The 16,580-nt window shown below is 58.2% G+C and overlaps 4 protein-coding genes across 4 annotated transcripts; all 4 read right to left on the reverse strand.

The window, feature by feature from the left end:
* Nucleotides 1–401: 401 nt before the first annotated feature.
* On the reverse strand, nt 402–1,804 carry M421DRAFT_62203 (PLC-like phosphodiesterase; the record flags this gene model as incomplete). Its single annotated transcript, XM_033595947.1, has 2 exons — nt 402–616; nt 694–1,804. The coding sequence occupies 2 exons, from the start codon at nt 1,802–1,804 to the stop codon at nt 402–404; spliced, it is 1,326 nt and encodes a 441-aa protein (XP_033449016.1).
* Nucleotides 1,805–2,358: 554 nt separating this feature from the next.
* Nucleotides 2,359–3,007, reverse strand: M421DRAFT_62587 (uncharacterized protein; the record flags this gene model as incomplete). Its single annotated transcript, XM_033595983.1, has 3 exons — nt 2,359–2,633; nt 2,684–2,870; nt 2,909–3,007. The coding sequence occupies 3 exons, from the start codon at nt 3,005–3,007 to the stop codon at nt 2,359–2,361; spliced, it is 561 nt and encodes a 186-aa protein (XP_033449017.1).
* A 536-nt stretch (nt 3,008–3,543) lies between these two features.
* Nucleotides 3,544–4,770, reverse strand: M421DRAFT_37168 (uncharacterized protein; the record flags this gene model as incomplete). Its single annotated transcript, XM_033589757.1, has 1 exon — nt 3,544–4,770. A coding segment is annotated over one exon (1,227 nt), but the record flags the coding sequence as incomplete, so codon positions are not given.
* Nucleotides 4,771–5,768: 998 nt separating this feature from the next.
* On the reverse strand, nt 5,769–16,227 carry M421DRAFT_92451 (uncharacterized protein; the record flags this gene model as incomplete). The annotated part of the gene is made up of 8 exons (XM_033598036.1): nt 5,769–5,880; nt 5,934–6,953; nt 7,009–7,138; nt 7,495–8,124; nt 11,363–11,781; nt 11,903–13,023; nt 13,177–13,411; nt 13,874–16,227. The coding sequence occupies 8 exons, from the start codon at nt 16,225–16,227 to the stop codon at nt 5,769–5,771; spliced, it is 6,021 nt and encodes a 2,006-aa protein (XP_033449019.1).
* Nucleotides 16,228–16,580: the final 353 nt, after the last annotated feature.

Genomic DNA, 16,580 nt, shown 5'->3' on the forward strand with positions numbered 1-16,580 from the left:
TGACATCATCTAGCGGGCGGTAAATGAGTCGGTGGTGGCTGGCGCTCCCGAGAAAAAGATTCTGGACGGCTGGTGCCCAAGAGGGTGATGTGAGTTGAGGGGGCGGAAATACGCTTGCGGCGCGGTCGTTGAGCAGACTAACTGGCGACCGCGAGTGTAAGTGTGATCAGCGAGCTGGTGTTCGTTACCTTGAGCGCTGACGAATGAAGAAGGCGAGGTAAAGAAGGCGGACTGCGGATTGCGCAACGAGAGTGGTCAGCCGCGCCTGACAGGAACAGTATCCATACGATCTAGAAAGTGATGCAATGCGAGTCTAGTCTGATGCACGCTCAACGCCGAATAATGCTCAATACCCAAATTTTACATCTCACGCGCTTTCCCAAATCCGCTGCTCACCAGCCTTACATCATTAACATACCAACAGCCGCGACAACGAGCGCAAAGTATGTCGCAGACGGTGTCAGAAGCGCAGTCGCGAGGGATGTGGCCTTACCGCAGCACTCGCGAGTGTACGTGACATTGTTCGCGCGCGCAGCGACTTCGAAGACGGAGCCGTTGACAGGGCCCTGGTTGTAGAAGTCGACGAGGAGGAAATTCGGTGGGCGGCCCCAGTCGGCTGTAACATGTCAATAATTGGCTCCCGATGCAAAATATGAGATGCAAAAGATGAGATGCAAAAGAGGGGGGCCTTACAAGTGCACTGGTTAGCCATCAGTCCCAGACTGCCATTGCCCTCGAGTCCATTTGTGATGTTCGTCGCAGCGACGTTGGGGACCAGCAACTCCAGCCCGGCAATGGCGATCTCGACGTTCAGGTTGTGGTTGGCCATGTACAGCATATCGCGCGCCTTCTCGTCGCTGACGCCGTCAGGACGGCCGATTGTACAGGGGAAGTTGATGTCGGTGGGCGAGAAGGGTGTCTCCCACATGCTGTAGAATTCCCACAGCAAATAAGGAACGGCGTCGGTGTCAGCATTGTAGTCGATGAACGTGACAACACGCTTCTGCTGCAGCAACATCTGCCCGAGGGTGGGCCAGTCCGCAAGCTCCATGGCTGTCTTCGGCGGCTGGTAGATGTACTGGTACAGGCCAGAAGACCTGATCGGTTCGTCAAAGTTCTTTGCTGTGATGAGGAAGTTGCCGTTCGCGTCCTTGTCCGCGTAATTGTAGTTGCCGAAGATGATCGTGACGACATCGAAGGGGTGTGCTTCAACCCATGCTACAACCTCCTCCAGATAATCCTCCAGCGTGCCGGCATTGAGGAGATCGCAGGATGAGTGGCAGAGGTAAAGAGTGTTGTTGACGTAGTGAGCCTGGCCTTGCAGCATGCGAATGCCATCGTTCAACTGCTGGGTCACGCCGTAGTCCTGGTTACGGGCTATGTTGCGCGCCTTGGTGAATGGCGAGTTGTGGGCGGCAACTTCTGTGATGTTGGAGTATTTGCGGTTGCAGAACTCAACGTAGTTGTTGCAAGCTTGGGTGTTCTGGGGCAGGGCTGCCGAGCCTGTAGCAGATCCAGTCGGTGTCCTGGTCCTATTTCCACCACCGATGTTGATGACCGAGTCCGTTGCTGAAACAGTCGCATTGCTGGACGCGGTGCTTCCAGATGGTGAACTGGTCAACGTCGCGAATGTGCTGCCCTCGAAGTCTGACGGCACGGTGACGGTTCCGCCGAACTCGGCCCCGGAGCGCTGCCTCGAGCTGCCGGTCAAGGTGATGACGGATGGCGATGCTGTGGATGCTGAGCTATCCTGTCCTGCAGCAAGGCCTGCGAGGCATAGTAGCGATAGTATCGTGCCTCTCATGATCGACGCAGGGTCGAGAGTAAATATAGCGGTAAATCAAGCAGTCCAGTCCAAAGAATGCAGAAAATCGCTGATGCAGAAAATCCCCAAAGTCGCACAGGCGTGAGAAATGGTTAGTGTTGAAGAACAAAGTCGTGGGAGGACCCTGACAGAACGTGGCAGGCACAGGTGAGACCAAGTTTTGAAGTCAGAGCGCCGCGGCAGTGCTTTTGGTGATCGGAAGTGGCCTGCGCGACTCCTGAGGTGACGTCTTAGCCCTAATTATACGCAAGCTAAGCCCTGTAGCCGCATCGATCCAGCCGTTGATTTGCAGAGCCGCACAAGCTCTGCCGACCGGCCCTTAGCGCAACACGTAGTCAAGTCCAGTGGGGATGCGCGTTGGTGGGCTGCAGTGGTAGGTGCTCCCTGCGCCTGCCCAAGATTATGCCAGATTTCGCCAGAGAATTACTCGTTCAATCATGATATATGTACAAGAAGCGCTCGGTGCGAGCTCAATGGGGTTTCCAAAAGAGCAAAAAGTGCATGATCTTCCTCATCCCAGAGACCTCAGCTAGTCACGAGGAGCTGGAGAACATCTGCTCAAACGTGCTCTTGCCCTCTAGCTGCTTGATCTCACGCTTCAGAACGTCAACGCGGTAGTTCTTGAACGCCTTCTCAATGCGCTCCTTGGCCGCAGGGTCGCTTGTGATGGTCCGCGATGCCGATGCCGTGCCGGTGAGCAAGCCGAGCTCGCCGCCGAGGAAGAGGCCCGCGACCGAGAAGAAGAAGTAGGTCGCAGCATCGCCCCATCGCGAGGGGGCAAGCTGTGCGGAGATATCAGGGATTGGCTCTGCGCAACGTCAGATCACCGTGTCGAGCTGTGCTCTCGTGTCGACTCACCGGTTCGGCCGTCGGCAAACTTGAGCTCGACGGGCTTCTCCATCGCCCTGAAGGCCTTGAAGTATGCGAGGCGCATTCTGCGCAGGCGGACGGCGGCGAAAACACCAAGGCCAAGACCAGCCAGGGAGGCAACGGTCGCGTGGGTTCCAACCTTCTTAGCCGCGCTCTTGAGAAGCTCTTGATCCTGCTGGCTCAGGCTGTTGATTGTCAGATTCTGCCTTGTACGCTCGTGCGCGGCACGTACTCGTGGTTGATGTGGTCCTCCGCGAGCTGAGCAAGATCCTTGCTGCGTCCAGTACGGAATGCGGCCAATGATTCAGACATGGTTTCGGGGTGTATAGATGGAGGATTGGCGAGTGTTCAGTTGATTGGAGCTTGTAGGGCGAGGTCGAGGTCGAGGCTTGTCCGGCGCCCTTTGTAGGTTTGAACTTTTGGGTCGTTATGACATCACCAGACCCAGGCCAGCATCTGGCGGCGTCTATGGTCGGGGAGCAGCACGCCAAGTGCTCCCGCAGTCTTCGTCTGTCCACACATCGCCCCATGGACGTTTCTGCGCATGTCTCTTCTTCGGGGTTCGAATAATGGTAGCATCATGATCGACTCATGCCTATCAATTATGAGCGCAGCTGCCTGCGATGTACCACCACTTGTTCACATGTCACTCTACAACTTCCATTCAAGTTCAATCGAATCTGATTCTCAGCGTCATCAGCATCATTGAAACGTTGTATTCTCTATTAATCACACCCATCACCCACGCGCCCTTGTTCATCTCAAGCAGTCGCGCCCTTGTTCATCTCAAGCAGTCGCGCCCTTATTCATCTCAAGCAGTCGCGCCCTTATCCATCTCAAGCAGTCGCGCCCGTCACCTGCACACTATACTGCAGTCCCGCATTCAGCTCAGCGCTAATCTTAAACGCATCGTACATGACCACCTCGGGCGTCCTGGCCACAACAAGCGCCACCTCATCAGCAGCAGCGACAGCGACGCTCCCCTTGCCAGCAACGACATCCGTGTACGTGACGCCCGAGGCGTTGGACACGACCAGCGTCGCCGTGTAGCCTGCGTCTGCAGAGGTTATCGCCACACTGACCGTGTTGCCGGTGGGCGTGAGCGGGATGATGTTGGCGCCCATGTACCTCGGCGCTTTGGCAGCCTTGACTGTGTACGCGCCGTCGGCGCCGTCGAGGGATTCATACTTTAGGCCGGCGCGCTGCGCGACAAACGCCTCGTGGGCCTTTGCGTGTCCGATGTCGACAAAGGCCATGTGCGCCCAGTAGCGGCCGACGGCCCTCTGGACGGTGACGTTGCCCGGGGCCTCGGTGAGCAGGCGCTGCAGAGTGTGCAGCGGCGTCTCGTTGGACTCGAGTTTGTACTCCCTGATCATGCGCAGCAGCGTGTCGTTGCCCAGCCCCTCGTAGCCGTCGGGGTTGTTGGTCAGGTATGCGAGGAACGGCCAGGACTCGTAGTAGTTGGCGGACCCGCCCGGGGTGCCGTCGACGAGCACTTGGTGCGAGTCGCCAATTACTTTCTGCAGCGCGATCATGCTGTCGCCCTCGGTGCCGTCCAGGCCGTGGGCGGCACGCGCTGCGTTGCAGACAGGCGTGGAGACGTACGTGTCTGCGATGAAGTTTGCGATTGGCTCCCACCAAGCGCCGGTGTTGACTTGACTAATCCAGTTCTTCTCGCTCAGATGCATCGAGTGCCCGTACTCATGCACGACGACGGCAGGCACATCGAGATACTCATCGACAATGTCAAGATACGCAAGACCAGCAGCCATGTCGGTGCCCTGGACGCCTGCAGCGCCGGGCATGTCAGAGCTCTGTTTGGAGTAGACGTTCAGCTTGTACCAAGGGCCGACTTCCTTGCCGATGCCGCCCGTGTTGAAGGACAGGCCAGACGTGCGCCATCCGAGGGTTTCGACGAAGCAGGCGTGTGCTGCTTCGAGGTGCTGGAGCGATTTGTTTGCTTTGGTCGAGGTGGATGCACCGAGGACGCGGAAGTGGGCTGACTCGACGAAATCCGAGCCGCCGCCGCCGATGCTGGGGTTGGCGGTGTACTCGGCAGGTGCTGCAGCGTCGGCGCGGATGATTCGGGTAGCGGCTGCAGCGGACGAGACGATGGGGTCGGATGGCAAAGTGGGCAGGCAGGGGCTCGGCGTCGGGACGTCAGAAGGCTTGGGGCACGCATGTGGAGCGGCGGAAGCAAGGACAGCGCACTGCGCGAGAAGAAGAAAAAGGACCTGTCTTCTAGCCATATTGAAAGCAACGAATGTGAAGACGAACGAAAGAGAGGTAGTGAGCGTGGTGGACGGTCAGCATCTCGTGGGCAGGTGCAGCGCCTTATAATCTGGAAGGCTGTTTCTCGGAGACGCCTTCATCATGGGCATGCGATGCGCCCAGACGTTCATTACAATGCCGTATTCTTGAAAGTGGGCAGCTGTCGAGTGTCGATGGCGGAGGCTTGGCAGCGGTGGTTTAGAAACCCACTAACAGGCCGTTGAAACATGGCTTGGCGTTTTGTGAGGTAAACGAAACGGGCTGTAATGAGACAGGACGGCCCATGCGTAGAGTCGGGAGCATGGATATTGGGAGTCGTCCAGTGGTAAGCGGCGGGGGTGAAAAGGTGAAGTGCGGAATGACATTCTAGTTGATGCACATAAAGTAGAGTACCTAAACTCTGTGTACCTCGAGAACGAGAGGCTCGTGCTTTGGCGCAGCTCCTGTGTAGAAGAAGAGCCGGACGCAAGTCACGCCGAGATTCTTGAAGATGTGGGAGGCTGGCGTCTTCTCCTGTGAGCATGGCACATTCTCCCGTGAGCATGGCACATTCTCCTGTGAGCATGGCACATTCTCCTGTAAGCATGGCGTGGTGAGGTAGGACGGCATTGTTCCTGCTTGTAGCAACCATTTACGAGGGCTGAAATCTATGATACATACCACGAGGGCGACGCAGCCTCTCTTCATACGCCATGCAAACGCCGTGCTGTACAGGCAAGCCTGTGGACAGAGAGAAAAGGATTACAGCTTGGCTCTTGGTTCAGCTGCTGTACGGGCTGGCCTGTGGACAGAGAAAAGGAGATTACAGCTTGGCTCTCGGTTCAGCTGCTGATGCACTGGCTTCCTGGTTCAGTGTGACCTTGCCGTCGGCGGCGCCTTGGCCAAAGAAGATGACCTCGACAGTCAAGTCGTCCCTGGATACATTAGCGTCCTGGCTTTCTCAAGAGCCGTGACGAGCACAACGTACCTGTAGCGCCTCGAAAAGGGACTCGGCAGAGTGAGCAGAGCACTGAGCTGGTCCTGGTCCTTTCCTCCGAGAGCGTTGCGGACGAGATGGGTTGCAACGTTCTTGTCCTCGACGACGAAGCGCTCGTTCAGGTTGGTCTTGGTGCCCCACTGCTGCTGGCGGATGGGGGCACGCTGGCCGGCACCGGCGCCGTTGTCCTTTTGGTCAATGGGAAGCTGCTTCTCCGACGACCACCAGCTCTTGAGCCACGACTGCGCCTGGGGGCTCGGGCCGGTCACGCTGGCTTGCGTGTCGAGCCACTGCCCGACGAGGCCAACGACTTCCTCGTTGGTGAGCATCTCCCACAGTCCGTCCGTGGCCATGACGACGAAGTCGCCCTTGTCAGGGTCGACCTTTGTGGTGGTGACAATGGGCTCGGCAGTGACGTAGGGAGGCGTCTTCAGGAGCGCTGACGGGGAGCGAGCAAAGTACGACTTCTTCAGCTCGGCGTTGGTCTCGAGGGACCACTTGTACGAAGCATCGCCAAACGCACGAGAGGGCTCCAGCCCGCCAAGCACGCGGCCGTTCCTCACGACGTTGGGCTCGCCGGGGTGTTCTCTGCGGAGTCGCTCGGCCTCGGTGGTGGTGCCGCCGGTCTGGTCTTCGGAGAGAGGGGTGGCGGTCCACTTGCCGTTGGCAGCTCGACGGCCCAGCACGGCGCGAGAGTCGCCGGTGCAGGCCACACGGAGGAGCTTCGAGCGGCTGTCGTAGAAGGAGAGCAGGGCGCAGGAGCCGGAGAGGGCCGGGGCCAGCAGCTCGGCGGCAGCGATCTTGGTCTTTGCCTGCTTGACCTTCTTGACCGACTCGTGGACGATTTCGTTGTCGAGGAGCACGAAGCCGCTCTTGATGGCCTTGTCAATGGACGCTGGGGTCGGGAGGCGCTGGGCGGGGTCGGCGAGCGCGGCCTTGTAGGTGGTGTTGAGCTCGCGCGCGACGTAGGAGATGAGCGTCTGGCGCAGTTTGGCCGACGTGACCCAGCCGCTGGAAGGTGGCTTGTTAGCTTGTGGTGCAGCGGGCGGGGGAGGCAGCCACGTACCTGTGTCCGTCGAAGACGCCCCAGAACATCCAGTCCGTGGCCGGGGCGCCGTCGTCGGTGGCCGCCAGGGTGGAGGGCACCTCGATGATCTTCTCGGCGTGGTCGTCTTCGATGGGGTCGTTGCTGGGGACTGTCGGGGTGAGTTAGCATGGTCGTGTTGGGGAGAGACAGATGACAGGAGACGGTCGAGAGACACAAGACAGGAGACGGTCGAGAGACACGAGACAGGAGACGGTCGAGAGACACGAGACAGGAAACGATTGAGAGACAGATGACAGGAAACGATTGAGAGACACAAGACAGGAGACGGTCGAGAGACAGATGACAGAAGACGGTCGAGAGACACAAGACAGGAAACGGTCGAGAGACACGAGACAGGAAACGATCGAGGAGAGAAACAAGACAGGAAATGGTCGAGGAGAGACACAAGACAGGAAACGGTCGAGAGAAACAAGACAGGAAACGGTCGAGAGAAACAAGACGTACGCTGCACCACGTCGTAGCGCACGACGCCGGCGCCGCGGCCGACGAGCCACGACTCCTCGTTCTTGCGCAGCTTGGCCGTGGCCTGGTGCGGGTCCAGCATCTCGACGACGCGACGGCCGTACTCGTCCGTCTCCTTGGCGATGGGGCCCGACCCGGTAATGGTGCCCGTGAACAGCTCGCCCTGCCCGACGACGAGGGCCTTGCGCGTCGGCTCGCTGTCCGGCTGCGTGCTGAGGGCGGCCGCTTGCTGGGCGACGGGCGAGGCGGCCGCGCTGCGGGACTGGGTGCCGTTGTAAGCGTAGAAGGCCCCGGAGGCGACGGCGGCAGCTACCAGCGCGCCTGTGATGGCGCGGAATTGCATCGACGAGGTGAGGAGCGGCGCCGATGGTCGCGCGCGTCCGCTGTGGTGGCCGAGGCTGCCGTGGGCTGGCCCGATGCCCGGCGCCGCGAACGCGAACGCGACACGGCTGCGGGCGAACCGGCGCAGACAGGGACGACGGACGGAGCGCGCTGCTTGGAGGGCCGCCCGACGCATTGGGGCAGGCACGGGACAGGCACGGAGGAGGTGAGCGGGAGTTTGCAGGGTTGGACGCCGCGAGGGAGGTTGACCGCCGCGCTCGCCGCTGAACACTACTGGTACCGTGTCCGTGCACCAAACGCCCGGAGTCACCGCGTAACATCTAACGTACCTCACGGGCGAGTGGCCGGCCCGGGCGAGTGACGGGATTTTGCCAAGACCACACCAAACTTCACTTTCTCTTGCATGTTACAGTAAGTTGCAGCAACGTACTGTAACATACGGTATACAGCACTAATCTACAGCATCTTCTGACCCGTGACACCAAGGCATGTAGCAAAGCCACCTCTGACCTGTGCCTTGTAACAATGTCAGTACTGTTCCGGCGCGGGCTCACCATCAGTGTGAGCCGTGATACCTTTTGGCTTGCTAGCCTTGGCGGCCGGAGCTGAGGGTTGACAACAGCCACAGGTCACACCTTACTATAGAGTTGATTAACTACTGTAATTAGAACAAGATTCGCCTAGCTGCTCTCCCTCCTCACGTAACCTACACGCTTTAGCCACTTGATGTGGTAATGTTTAAGCCACTGTTGACAGCACAACGTACTCCATCACCGAGCCGGTCAAAATCTGCCGAGACCAACACAACTCCGCACTTCACAGCATGTCTCAGCAACATCACGACTTATTGCTTCAACACAAAGGGAGCCTGCAGCTTGCTCTCTAGGCCTATAATACTGGACAGTTTCAGAGCCATTGGGCTGCTGCTGCTGCTGCTGCATTCAACGTCAACTAACGCAGGCTCTCTGAACGCGCCAGCAATACTCCATTTTAACTTCAAGTAGACGCAAACTGCCAGAAGCTCACTACTGTCAGGCTGGGCATGTGGCAAAGCCACCTCTGACCTGTGTCTTGTAACGATATCAGTACTGTTCCGGCACGGGCTCACCATCAGTGTGAGCCATGTTACCTTTTGGTTTGCTTGTCTCACTGGCCGGAGCTGAGGCTTGACAACTACAACTGAAGAGCAAACAATTATTTAATCCTCAATTTGCAAGGACTTGCGCCTTAGCTGTGTGAGGTGGCAGATATAGCTGATAGACTGTTAGGTGTGCGTAATAGGGAGCCTGTCAGTAAACTCTAGGCTACAAAATTTGTAATAGTTATATTTAGATTAGCTTAAGATGGTGTTTAACTGAGCAAAGGATATACAGAGGATACTGCAGGAAGATCCCAAGGTAATTAACACGTAGTTTATGCTAGGCTGGCGGATGGGTAGGGTAGGGTAGGGTATAGGTATAGTCACGTGATTTATGGGTAGGAACTAGGTAGGGTACATGAGGTACCCTACCCAAACCGTTTGGGTAGGGTAGCACGTGACTGGGTATAGGTATAGGTAGGGTAGCACGTGACTAGGTATAGGTATAGGTAGGGTAGCTAGGTAGGGTCTAGGAATGGGTAGTTATTAGCAAAATCTAGGTTACTACTCTAGACTTTGTACTATTGTATACTTTAGAGCATAAGTATGTGATAATAGACTGTGATAATAAATTATAGATGCTTTTTCTTCTAAGTATTGTGTATGCGAAAGAATCTACTAGTACAACCTAGGGTTAGTTGTATACAAACTAGGTTAGTAATATACCCAAACCAAACCTATACCTAGCACGTGCTACCCTACCTATACCTATACCCAGTCACGTGCTACCCTACCCTACCTATGGTCCGTGCAACCCTACCCTACCTATACCTATGGTCCGTGCGACCCTACCCTACCTATACCTACGTCCGTGCGACCTATACCCTACCTATACCCTACCCTAGGTACATGGTACCCATCCGCCAGTCTAGTTTATGCTAGTAGAGGGTACTAAGGCTAAGTATAGCATCTACAACAACTGTAACGATCTAGACTCTAAACCTAAAGAAGAGCTAGAGCTGGCCGGTTACATTAGCTTAGCCAGCTTGGCTTAAGCTAGATATATATCATCTACGCAGTCAACTAGACGTCTGGTTAACTTGTGTAGGCTGGCGGAATGGGTATACTCCAACGTCCTTCGTGGGTACCCCCCAAAACCTTATCAATAATACATGGATTCTAGCGAACTAGGGCTGAAAAGAAAGAGAAAAACCACCTCTACATTTTTGTAGTAGAAGGTTTTGTTATAACTATTAAACTGCACAAGCTAGAGGCTAGAAAATGTCAAAAAAGGGGGGGTACCTAGCAAGCATACCTATTAATAGGTATACTTTGCTAGGTAGTGTTAATAACTTAGCTAATACTAGGCGGAATCAGCTAATTCTTTTTTTATTAGAAGGCGCAATACTAGGCGCTTCTATCGAATAATAGATTATGTAAGCGTATCTCTGCTAGTTAAGAAGCTATAAGCCAAAACGTAAAAAAGCATACCCTACCCATCCGCCAGCCTAAACTTGTGCATGCTTTTTAGCAAAAGTTGTTAGGAAGTAGTTATCCTTTATTGGCCTTTGGCCAGACTACTGCATCTTAATCCAGAACTTAATCCTCCACGATAAGAATAAGGGCCTTAAAGGGGCTCTTAAGACTTAGAAGAAGCATAAGAAGAAGAGCAAGGCACTTGCACTTCAGCTTAAACAGGAGGACTATTATAGTGGAGCAGTATTCTAGTGGAGCAGTATTCTAGTGGAGCAGTATTCTACTCTCCTCACAGAGTTAAGAGAGCACGCGACTATAAGAGGACTAGACAACAAGAACAGGAGGCAGAGGAGTCTAAAAAAAGCAGAGGTAGCTAGGTCAAGGCACGCTAATAAGCTATACAATGAGAGGATCACTCATAAGAAGCGTAAGAAGCAGGTAAAGGAGAAGGCAGAGCAAGACCAAGTCAAAGCAAAGCAGGCCAAGGAAGTAGCTGAACGTAAGGCTTAAAGAGAGCATAAAAAAGAAGCTAACAACGCTAAAAAAAATTAGCTGTACAATTGTCCCAAAGAGGCAAGTGGAAGGCTTCACAGTCTGCAGCACCTAGAAAGAAGCATGATTGTGGTGCAGCAGCTACGCAGCGTGGTGTTGCTACTGCAGCACCTGCCCCAGCACCTCGCACTCACACCACTCGCAGCTGCAGAACAGCAACTGTATATAACCGACATGCATACAAGAATATTATCGCATAGGCCTATGGAGCACTCCGCCAAGATATCTCGTGATAACAGCTATTGTGGGTGGTTCTACAGCCTCACTTTTGCAAGTGCGCGTTGGGGTGGTTCGGCGCATCGCGCGCACGGACACGGTACATAAGCGATCCATCGCGAACACGACGTCATCTGCCACGCACAAGTCTCTCGAGTTTCAGTGAGGCAACAACAACAACAATACCAGCAACAATACCAACACTCGCCATGTCGTCGCGCGCGCTGAGACGGGCGCAAAAGGAGCAGGAAGAGAGGGAGCTGCAGGAGAAGCTCGCGCAGCGGAAACAGCAAGAGGACGAGGATGAGGACGAGGACGAGGACGGGTCAGAAGACGAGATTGCGCCACAGCCACAGCCACAGCCAAAACCGAGTCTCTTTGCCATGCTGGGAGACGCCGCCGCCGACGAGGATGAGGACGAGGACGAGGACGAGCAAGATGAGCCCGCCGTCGCAAGCACGCCAACGCCAGCGCCAGCGCCAAACCCCTCCAAGAAGACCAAAAAGAAGAAGAAGAAGAAGAAGAAGAAGGACAAGATCCACAGCAAGACGGCCACCCCGCAAGGGGACGCCGCAGACTCTGGACTCGACGAGATCGACCAGGCTCTGCTTGCCCTCAAGCTCACCTCCGCCGGAAAGAAGGGCACCGACGACCCTCTCGCGCCCGTCGTCAGTGAAGAAGCCCAGCAGCTCTTCTCCGCCCTCAGCATAGACACCGCCCACCTACACGCCGCCAACGAGATGAAGAGGCTCTTCGGCAGGACCGCCCTGCAGCACGCTGACGACGACGAGCCCCGCCCCCGCGGACCCCAGGGCATTGCCGCCCGCGTCAACGCCCGCAACCAACCCGGGACGCGCCTGGCCGGCCTCAGTCTGCGGCGCAACCTCTTCATCCAAGGCAACGAGGAGTGGCCCCGCGCGACCTCGGGCGGCTTGGGCATGGAGGTGGTCGAAAAGCACGACGTCGGCAGCATCGAGTACCGCTTCGTGCACAGCTCCGCCTACCAGGAAACACAGCGCCAGTTCCACGTCGCCGTCGCCAGCTACGACCCCGAGCGCATGGTGCAGCTCCTGCACGCGAACCCCTACCACATCTCGACGCTGCTGCAAGTCAGCGAAATCGCAAAGCAGCAGCGCGACAACGCCTCCGCCTCGGACCTGCTGGAACGCGCCCTCTTCACCTTCGGCCGCAGCGTGCACTCGACATTCGCCGCCTCGCTGGCCGCAGGCAAGGCGCGCCTCTCGTTCCGCCGCCCGGAGAACCGCGAGTTCTTCCTCGCGGTATGGCGCTATATCGCGACCCTCTGCGTGCGCGCCACGTTCCGCACCGCGCTGGAGTGGGCGCGGCTGCTGCTCTCGCTCTCGCCCGAAGAAGACCCCTACTGCGTGCGGCTGCTGGTCGACCAGCTGGCCCTGCGCGGGCGCAGCCCGGAATCCCTGCTCGCCATCTCGACCTGCGATGTCCTGGAGCGCGCGTGGAAGGTCCCGCCGAACATGGCCTTCTCCGTCGCGCTCGCACACGTGCGCCTCAAGGACCCCGTCAAGGCGCGCTCGAGCCTCAGGAACGCAGTCCGCGAATACCCCTGGCTGGCCGCCCGTCTGTGCAAAGAGCTCGACATCGCCCCCATCCCGAAACCCGTCTGGGGCCTCGAGCCACACACGCCGCACCAAGAGCTGCTCACCCAGCTCTACGCCCCGCGCGCAAAGGACCTCTGGAACACAACCGAAGCCACCTCGCTGCTCGTCGAGATTATCCACACCTTCAACGATGAAGACCCGCTGCCCGACGCCGCAGCCCCGTACTGGCTCGCCCCGATCGACGACGTACATCTCGCGCGCCACATCATCCTAACCGACGACCCCAGCCTGCTCAGCCTGCTCGACCCCGCGCTCAAAGCGCTGTACACGAGCGTCTCAGACCCGCTGCCGCCCGCGGACAACACGCCCAGCTACGCCGCCTCGCCCGCCGCGAGCGCAGACGGAAACCAACTCCTCGCTGACCTTGAGCGCCTGCGCGCCTACTTCCAGTCCATCGACATCGAGGGCCTTGTTGATGCTGGCTTGGCCGAGGACAGCCTCGTTGCTGCGCTGCGCGACGCGGGGACGGGGCTCGATGAGTTTCGGAGGAATAGCGAGAGGTTCCAGGATGTTCGGAGGAGGCTGCGGGATGTGGGTGTGCATGTTGTGTTTGACGGTGAGGAGGAGGAGGGGAGGGGGAGGGGGGAGTAGGGATGGGCTGTTTGTGGGGGTTGGATGCGTACATTTGGTTTATGAATGTGTAGGTTGGGTTTACCATGTAGGTTGGGTTTACCATGTGGGTTGGGTTTACCATGTGGGTTGGGTTTACCATGTGGGTTGGGTTTACCATGTGGGTTGGGTTTACCATGTGGGTTGGGTTTACCATGTACGTCAGATTTACCATGTACGTTAGATTACCATGTACGTTAGATTACGACCATGTACATTACATTACGACCATGTACATTACATTACGACCATGTACATTAGATTTACGAAAGCTCCAAGCTATGGATGGATGACAGTGCTGTACTGTCATGACCACGCTGTAGTATACGCCAGATCCAAAGACGCCTTACTGCAACCACACCAGATTAGCGTGTACATGACCCATAGACATCTGACAACGCTGTCAATATACACCAGTCCCCACTCGCTCTCCACCCCTCCCATCACTCACCCCCCTTGCCGCACGCTCAGCACCCCCACATCCCCACTCGCGCGCTCCTCATACAGCCGCCGCAAATCCTCCACGCTCGTCTTCTTCACGTTCAGCCCCCGCGGCGCCAACCGCTCGCCCTGCACCGCCGGCTTGCGCGTCTGCTCGAGGCTGGGCATGCGCTTCAGCAGCGCCGGGCTGACGGTGCGCGGCCGCGGCCCAGACGCGACCGGAAGGGAGGTGGATTTGCTCGCCGGCCGGCCGGTCAACGGGTGCGTGGGCGTCGGGGTGGGGTGGACGGGGCGCGCGAGGGCTGTGAACTGGGGCGCGCGCGTGACGCCGGAGACGCTGCGTCTCCGCGTGTCTGCTGCAGAGATGCCGTCGGGGCTGTGCTCGCGTGCTACGTCGGACTTGTCTGCGTTGTCAACCTGCGCGGGGGTCAGGGCTTTCCTCTTAGCGAGCGTCATGTGAGGAGCAGGAGCAGGAGCAGGAGCAGAAGCAGGAGCAGAAGCAGGAGCAGGAGCAGAAGCAGGAGCGGGAGCGGGCGCAGCCGATAGAGGGGGCTTCGCGTCCTGTGCAAAACTCATACAAGCAAGGATGGGGACTTGAGCTGCCGTACCGCACTTGTCCTCGTCGGGGTATGCTGCCCTCTGCACTTGGCCAGACTCTCGTCGTCGCGGCGCGAAGCCGTCCGTGGTTGCTGCATATGTCGAGGGCGACTCGGCCACGTCGTTGGGCGCGTCTGAGACGACTGTCGAGTACCGCGGTGGCACTGCCAGCGGAGGTGCTGGTTTCCTGTGAACAGAGTCGCCCGAGGACTTGGCCGAGGGCACGCGAGACCGGGGAGGGAGGGGAGGCGGTTTTGTCGCCGACGACGTGGCTTGCGGGTAGTCGGTGTAGGGCTCGGGCGCCTTCTCGTTGTCGTGCAACGTGATGCCGCTCATCTGCTCGTCAATCGAGTCCCTGGCGTCGGCTGTCCTGACCTCGACTGGGTCCTCCCACTCGCTCATGTCGCTGGCCTGCTTGAGCTGGTCTCTGAAAGCGCCTGCTTCCTGGCCGCACGCCTCTCGTAGACCGTGGCCCCACAGGTCGACGGCACGGGTGAAGATCCTGCGGATGATGGAAGACATCTTGGCATCCTCAATCTGGTCCGGCCCACACAGGAGCGCCGGCGCAAAGCAGACAGCCAAGTTCTCGGCCGTCATCTTGTTCTGCTCCTGCCGCGACGACACCTCGTGCAGCAGTGGCAGCAAATGTCGCACTGCAATCTCCCTCGATATCGCGGGCAAGAACGACCACTCGGAGCTGGGCGAGAACAGGTCCCGCAGCTGGTCGAGATGCGGAATCTGCTGCGAATCGCCAAACAGCCGCTTCAAGTCTCTGTACGACTCTGGCGGGAAGACGGGCTGCCGCAGACCAGAGTACCAGGCCTTGATCAGCGCCGCGGCCATGAAGACCGAGTAGGCGTCCCGGGTGTCCACCTCGTCGATGATGTCGTCCTGGTGCTCGGCCTCGGGGTAGGGCGGCACGGGCAGCGCGACGCCGTTGTCTTTCCACACAATGTACTTTTGGCCGCGGTCGTAGGCCTCCTTGAGGACCTCGCGCAGCTTCGAGTGCGCGGGGATGCGGAACAGGCCCTCGGAGGTCACGTTCGCCTCCAGCAGCACGAAGCTGGTCGTCTCACGCAGCACCCGGGGGAAGCGCGTGGTGCCTCTGCTGGTGTACGGAAACGGGTTGCGCGCGGCAAAGGCGCGGCGGCCGGTGGCATACGGGACGAAGATGTCGTCGGCGATGCGGCGGTCGGTGAGGTAGGTCGAGGGCGGGATGAGGAGGTTCTCGATCGGGATGTGGAGCGCGAGCTGGGTCAGGCTGGAGGCGTGGTGGATCTTGCGCCGGAACTTGGGGCTGACAATGGTCGAGAAGACCTCGGTCAGGATGCGCACCCACGCCTTCTCGTGCACAATGTACAGGCGCTGCAGCCGCTTGCGCATGGCCCGCGACAGCACGTGGTACGCCTGCAGGAACCAGCCCCAGCCGGGCCGGTGCTTGCGCGCCGTGACCGAGCCATCGCCGTCGCCCGCGAAGAAGACGACCTCGTACTCGAAGCCCTTCAGCAGGTCGTCCTCCTCGGGCAGCCGCGCCAGCACGTACGGCAGCAGCTGGTCAAAGTCCGTGTCGTGCGTGTCCGGGAGCGCCGCCGCGTTGAGGATGAACACGGGGCGGCCTTCGCGGGAGGGGATTGGACTGCGGTAGAGAATGGAGGCAGCCGTCTTGGCCAGGTCGTCTGAGTAATCTGAGCTCTGTCGCGGTGGAGGGACCGCCGAGAGCGACGAGCTGCGAAGACGGTTGGCGAGGTGCGCACGCATGCCGTCCATGGCGGCGGATGGGGAGGAAGAGAGGGAGACGGCGGCCACGCACGAGTATGCGGAGCTGCGTACGGAGCCTGACACGTGCAGGGAGTCCGGAGGGGCCGCCGCTGCGCTCGTAAAAGATGACGTTGGTGTCTGGGGAACAGAGGAAGAGAGCCAGCCACGGCCAACGTCCGGCGCTTTAAGCCGCGGGAACGTGCGCGAGGCCTGCGACCGGTACCTTTGTATTTATAACGTGGCTGCGCTTGATTCGACTTCACCTTGCTTGTTTACTGGTTACACAATGTCCCAAAGCCTGTTCCCTGGCGGACGTCGCCCTGACCCTCGCTTGCAGCTTTCATCGTGAGAGGGGAGTCGTC

Source organism: Didymella exigua (assembly GCF_010094145.1).
Source record: "Didymella exigua CBS 183.55 unplaced genomic scaffold M421scaffold_13, whole genome shotgun sequence".
Classification (NCBI taxonomy): Eukaryota; Fungi; Ascomycota; class Dothideomycetes; order Pleosporales; family Didymellaceae; genus Didymella; species Didymella exigua.